The sequence below is a fragment of the Crassostrea angulata genome, chromosome 9 (genome assembly GCF_025612915.1).
Source record: "Crassostrea angulata isolate pt1a10 chromosome 9, ASM2561291v2, whole genome shotgun sequence".
Taxonomy (NCBI): domain Eukaryota; kingdom Metazoa; phylum Mollusca; class Bivalvia; order Ostreida; family Ostreidae; genus Magallana; species Magallana angulata.
The window spans coordinates 22,960,709-22,967,815 of record NC_069119.1 but is presented as its reverse complement, the minus strand read 5'-3'; the positions used below and the strand labels follow the sequence as shown (position 1 = coordinate 22,967,815).

The 7,107-nt window shown below is 34.9% G+C and overlaps 1 protein-coding gene across 1 annotated transcript; it reads left to right on the top strand.

Annotated features, from left to right (window-relative positions):
* Positions 1-1,528: 1,528 nt before the first annotated feature.
* Positions 1,529-5,810, top strand: LOC128163132 (ADP-ribosylation factor 2). The gene is made up of 5 exons (XM_052826642.1): positions 1,529-1,669; positions 2,817-3,006; positions 3,484-3,594; positions 4,445-4,569; positions 5,033-5,810. Exons 2-5 carry the CDS (start codon positions 2,859-2,861, stop codon positions 5,195-5,197), a joined length of 549 nt encoding a protein of 182 aa, XP_052682602.1. The 5' UTR covers positions 1,529-1,669; positions 2,817-2,858; the 3' UTR covers positions 5,198-5,810.
* The last annotated feature ends 1,297 nt before the right edge of the window (positions 5,811-7,107 follow it).

Sequence of the window (7,107 nt, the reverse complement as noted above, 5' to 3'; positions counted from 1 at the left end):
AGCGAAGATGATGATTTTGAAGAAAAAAATACATGTATAAAGCTTGACAGATGATTGTACAATGCAAGAAAGAAGAATTATATGTAAGTTTTTCAAAATCATGTCAGTTGATAGATTTGAGAAAAGACTATTCACCATTCATTTTATTTTTACTTTAAATTTAAATTGTTGAATGAAAAAATTTCCAAAGTTTTGTATGAACTCATTGATAGTAAAGATATTGCTCCCAAGGCAATTCAACAATGGAAAACTGAACTATCACTTCACTTGGATATAAATAATTCTGTCAGAAAAAATTTCAAAGTTTGTTTTAAGACAACTACTGATACTTCAATGCAATGGCTACACTATGAACTCTTTATAAAATTCTTCCTACAAATTATTACTTAGAGAAAATTAGTGTTATTTCATATGATGTGTGTGTTTTGTTTTTTGTAAAGAAAATGTGGAAACAATTCGGCATGTATTTATGATATACTCAGAAATACTACCTCTATATATGGAATAATCTTAGTATGCATATTTACAGGAAAAAAACCCTCCAAATACAGGAGGCTTTAATGTCAATTATATATTGTTTGGTGAAATGCCATTAAGTGGTTGTAACAAATTTGTTAATTTATAGTTATGTACTCCAAGCAATATACGTACATTCTTAGTTTTTCAAAAGAAGACAAAAAACCTGACATTTAATGCTGGGTTGTTGTAACATCTTTTACTCAAATAAAAGCCTTAAAAGATATACACAGTAGCAATCAAATCGACATGCAAGATGATGAAATTTAACAAACTCTGGGAAAATTGAAAAAAAAGGTAATTCAGATATAATTTTAAACATTGTAAACAACTGATTTATTAATTTTTTCTTCTTTTTTTTTGTGTTTTGTTTTGTTTTGTTTTTTTCTTGCCTTGAAAAAAATGTAATGTGAAAGGGTGTTATTAGAAGTGTATGAGAATGCTAGAAAAATACCTATAGATGTATTAATTAAATTGTGAAAATTGGTGGGGTTATTAAAAACAAAAAAAGAACAGGAACAGGAACAAACAAATAAAAACAAAGCGCAATATGTCAGTCTCCTCTCCATGTTACCAATTCCTCCGGATATAATTAACATATTAGGACCGTCAATAAAGAGATCTTAGATTCCCCTTTAAATGATTTTGATTTGCATTTATTTCACAGGTTTTGTGTATTTTCTATGTCATAAAGAAATTGAAACTGTAACATGTGATAAACTCGGCATAAAGAAAAAGCCTATATATAAATCTGTATTGGCAATATTATAAAATGTAATTTTCAAATTTGGCGCCAATCGAATTATGAACACGTCCCTCGATTTTCTCAATCCAACAAAATTAGTGTACTTTTTGGTATCCAAAAGGGAAATTAAATAAAAACATTTTCTTTCTTTAATATGATTAATCTATTTTTCTTCTTACACACACCAAACTCATGAGAGCAGTTTAAAATAATGAAGTCTCCCCGGGGATAAGATATTTTCTCAATAGTTCTATCCCAATTGCGGGTCATTGACGTGGCATGTGCAACGATTACTGTTCCACGTCCGCCATTTTGACTCGTCCCGATAAACAGGCAAGCGAGTATTTCATAATTTTTAAAGCATACGCTCGCTGTATAAGGCTTCAGAGAAGCGAGAACGAAAAGGAGGTGAGTAGAAGGTTATAAATGCTGAAAAACTTTGGAAAAAATGGTTTTATATGGGGTAATTAAATGAAAAACGTTATACTTCCGGTTAGGACTCGACAAGTATTGACAATAGACGGTGTGACCTACTGGTGAGTTTCTTGGTCTACAGACTTAATTTAAAGAAATTGGGAGCTTCCATCGCTGTTAATATACGTTTAAAGCTTCTGTCATTTTGTTAATAGATAAAATACGTTAATTTTATTGAAAATCAATGCTGAACATGGGAATACGATTTGCGATGCAAGATTGCGACAATTTTTATTAGACAATTCCGCAATCTCTCGGAAGTAAAAGAAGAGGATGTCGTTTAAAACAAAGTTTTTATATATATTTATCATAGATGTAAGATTTTTACGTGGTGTAGTTAAAACAAATTTGATTTTCTGAATTTCATCTATAATCTGCAGACCATTGTTCTACAGTAGAATAATGAGGGTTGTCAGATCTATGTCACACACCATGTTACAAAGGACATGTATATCTGATAGTATGAAAAACTTGTGGTCAAATCGTGACATATAACCAACACAGGGAAATTTCCCCTATTCACGATTATGAATTACTCATACCTTAAACTTGGTATACTCCTAATTACTGGTTCTGAGGACAATAGCAAGTTTTGTATGTTTAATATTGCCCCTTCGGATAGCATCGTGGCTGTACCTATAGTAGGGAAATGATAAGTTGCTGTTGGGGGGACCAATAAACTTTCTATTACATGTTGATATGGTCAATTTAATAGGTGTTTCATTGTCATATGACAGCAGACTACCTTTTCATGATTCGAGGTTGTTGTCTAGTAAATAAGCCCTCTAAATGCTAGGATGTGGGTAAACCTATTTAAAGATAAAGCTTGGTGGAAAATCGAATGTTACCAGTGAATTCAGTTACATGGGCGAATAGCACAAATTTTCGTGACAGATCATGTCTTGATTAAAATAAAACCTAAATTTTTTTTCATCATTTCTTTATAACAGCTATATATTCAATAAAGCTAAGCAGCATATTTCTTCCCTCTGCGTATATTTATTTTCAACATTTAAATAAATCAAGAGAAATTTCAGTTTACTGTCAACCTAAAAACTTTTATCTTTGTTTTTTTCTACAGGATTTGTTTTCTTAAATTACTTGCTTCTGACAACAGCCCACCATGGGGAACATATTTAGCCAGCTGTTTAAGAGTTTAATCGGCAAGAAGGAGATGAGAATATTGATGGTGGGGTTGGATGCTGCCGGTAAAACTACTATCCTGTACAAACTCAAATTAGGAGAAATCGTCACAACTATACCCACGATAGGTAAGGACCCTCTATCGTCTGTAGCCAAGTCAGCAAAGAAATTCTGACAATAATCCTCTCGAGCTCTACAAATTGTCTTATTGAATGAAAATAATATTCATGAATAGGCTTACTGCAATAATGATTATGTCACTAGAACAAAGGAAGCAGACACAATTATATGATGTGTTTGGTTTCATATTGAACTGTGAAAAAATAAAAAATGAAAACTTTACTCTGTTGTGTTTCTGAATTAATTTGGTAGAAGAGAATCATGATGCTGAGCATTTCAATTGACTATCCATCCCCACTGTCACAAAAAAAAATTAGATTAATTAGCTTAATTCTCAACTCAAATCCAGGAAAGAAAGGAAAACTTCTGACTATGAGTTAACACCTCAGATTTTTGGCTGTAAACAAGATGAAAGATATGGACAGTGGGGCCAGATAATCTTTCCTTGTATGAACACTTAGTTGACCCTTTTTGTTTCTTTGCAGGTTTTAATGTTGAGACTGTAGAATATAAGAACATTAGTTTCACTGTGTGGGATGTGGGTGGTCAGGACAAGATCCGACCACTGTGGAGACATTACTTCCAGAACACTCAAGGTAATTGATGCTTGTATGATTCACATACTCAAACACTCAAGGTAAAACTCAGTGATGGTTGTATAATACACACACTCGTTCCACTTAAGGTAACACTCAGTGATGGTTGAGTAATTCACACACTCAGCACACTCGAGGTAAAACTCAGTGATGGTTATAATACACACACTCAGCGCACTCAAGGTAAAACTAGGTGATGAATGTATATTACCCAAACTCAGCACAATCAAATGTTAAACTCAGTGATGGTGATTTACTTGGAATACTCAAGGTTAAAGTCAGTAATTATTGTATAATACACACACTCAGAACACTCGAAGGGTAGAACTCTGAGATAGTTTAATAATACACACACTCGGATCAGTTGAGGTAAAATCACAATAACACACTCAGAACTTGAGGTAAACTCTGTGATGGTTCTATAATACACACACCTAATCAAAGTATTAAATTTTTATCTCTGCACTCAGCAATGATAGTATTATATTTACACACTCTACGCAGGAGTAAAATTATGCACACACTAAGTTACAGTAGTATTATTGCACTCAAAAGATATACAAAGCCAGGCTCACTGCCTTTGTTATAAATTGGGGGAGGGGGGCTGATTGGTTTGAGGGAAGTGAGGTATTATAGAGAGGTGAGTCTCAATGTCAAAATTATCTAGTTAAGCCAAATCTTGTATTAGAATGTTAATTGAATTTCTTAAATATCCAATGGGAAACACTGAATGTTGAATAACTGATAGGAAAGCAGCCAGAACTTCTGAGTTTAAGATTTATTTTTTGTTGTGGATATGAACTTTTCTACTGTGTGATGTTAGATGTTAACTTGATTGTCTGTGTTTCAGGGTTAATCTTTGTGGTAGATAGTAATGACAGGGAGCGTATCACAGAGGCCCGGGAGGAACTGACCAGAATGCTTAATGAGGATGAACTTAGAGACGCTGCACTTTTAGTTTTCTGTAACAAACAGGTTAGTATTTTCCTGCTCAGTCCTGATGGTAAGACCTGTTGAAGATTGTAACACGTTTAATGGCCAGTTGATTTGCATTTGTTATAGTTTCTTTGTCTTAATGCAGTGTTAATTAAACTAGTATGTCATTTTTTTCATCTAGGTTAGATATTTATAGAAGTGATTAGGTGTATGCAAGTGAAAAATTTTTTTTCATAAGTAACTTTGGGTTTCAATGAATCTTCTGGGGCTTCCAAAAAGAGAATGCAGGGGGCAGTTCATCACCTTCAAATACTAATATTAGAATGAGCCAATTTAAATTTCCTAACCTTTAAAAATAATTTTAAAAAGCCTGGCCAAATAGGCAATATACCTCTCCAGTTCAAATTTATTTATAAAGCCCCATCTTTTCTGACTTGTTTGTGGATGAATTTTTACTATTCTAATGAACTATCACTGAAATGTTTCTGGGTCACTTCAACAGGATCTGCCAAACGCTATGAACGCTGCCGAAGTAACAGACAAGCTCGGACTTCACAGTCTGAGGAACCGATCGTGGTACATCCAGGCTACCTGCGCCACCAGCGGAGACGGATTATACGAGGGGCTCGACTGGCTCTCCAACACGCTAAAGAACAGCAAACAGTAATAACAGTGCCGACTAGATCACACAGAAGGGGGAGATAATTAACAAACAAAAACAAACTGTATACGTGGAGGGTGTGTAATGCGTCCACGGTAATGGAGAAGATATTTATTGTAACGAGGACTTCTCTGGCCTTGTTTTAGTGTAATATTGTACAGACAGCCCGAGCCTGACTCTTGTGTTTACGTGTTTTATTTCTCCATTATCGACGGACAGAGTAAGCGGACTGACATCTTCCTGGTACGATGTGGTATATATATATTAAAGTATGGACTTTTTTTTTTTGATGTTTAGTATGAATTTTTTTTTTTTAGCTCACCTGAGCCAAAGGCTCAAGTGAGCTTTTCTGATCACAATTTGTCCGTTGTCTGTCGTTGTCGTCGTTGTCGTTGTCGTCGTTGTCGTTGTTAACTTTTCACATTTTCATCTTCTTCTCAAGAACCACTGGACAGATTTCAACCAAATTTGGCACAAAGCACCACTAGGTGAAGGGGATTCAAGTTTGTTCAAATGAAGTGCCACGCCCTTTTTAAAGGGGAGATAATTGAGAATTATTAAAAATTTGTTGGTATTTTTCAAAAATCTTCTTCTCAAAAACTATTCAGCCGGAAAAGCTTAAACTTGTGTGGAGGCATCCTCAGGGAGTGTAGATTCACGTTTGTTCAAATCATGGTCCCCGGGGGTAGGGAGGGGCCACAAGAGGGGGATCAAGTTTTACATAGGAATATATAGAGAAAATCTTTAAAAATCTTCTTCTCAAAAACTATCAGGCCAGAAAAGCTCAAATTTAAATGGAAGCATCCTCAGGAAGTGTAGATTCAAAATTGTTCAAATCATGGTCCCCGGGGGTAGGGTGGGGCCACAATTGGGGGATCAAGTTTTACATAGGAATATAAAGAGAAAATCTTTAAAAATCTTCTTCTCAAAAACTACTAGGCAAGGAAAGCTCAACTTTGAGTGGAAGCATTCGCAGGTAGTGTAGATTCAAGTTTGTTTAAATCATGGTCCCCGGGGGTAGGGTGGGGCCACAATAGGGGGATCATGTTTTAAATAGGAGTATATAGAGAAAATCTTTAAAAATCCTCTTATCAAAAACCATTTGGCCAGAAAAGCTCAAATTAAAATGGAAGCATCCTCAGGTAGTGTAGATTTAAGTCTGTTCAAATCATGATCCCCAGGGGTAGGGTGGGGGCACAATTGGGGGATCAGGTTTTACATAGGAATATATATAGAGAAAATCTTTAAAAATCTTATTCTCAAAATCTATTAAGCCAGATAAGCTCAAATTAAAATGGAAGCATCCTCAGGTAGTGTAGATTCACGTTTCTTCAAATCATAGTCCCCGGGGGTAGGGTGGGGCCACAATTGGGGGATCAATTTTTACATAAGAGTATATAGAGAAAATCTTTTAAAAAATTCCTTTTTTATAACTATTTGGCCAAGAAATCTCAAATTTGTGTGTAACCATCCTCAGATAATGTAGATTCAAGTTTGTTCAAATCATGGTCCCTGGGGGTAGGGCGGGGCCACAATGGTGGATACATATTTATATATAGAAAAAATCTTTAAAAGTCTTCTTCTCAAAAGTATTAGGCCAGGAAAGCCCAAATTTGAGTGGAGGCATCCCCAGATCATATAGATTCCAGTTTGTTTAAATATTAGTCCAGGGGTAGTATGAGGCCACAATGGGGATGAAATTTTACTTAGGAATATATAGAGAAAATCTTTCAAAATCTTCTTTTTAAAGACTATTTGGCCAGAAAAGCTTAAACTTGTGTAGAGGCATCCTCGGGTAGTGTAAATTCAAGTTTGCAAAATCACTAGTGGTAGGGTGGGACCGTGATGGCGGTTTGAAATTTTACATAGGAATATATAGAGAAAATCTTTAAAAAGATTCTGGAAAAGTTTTTGGT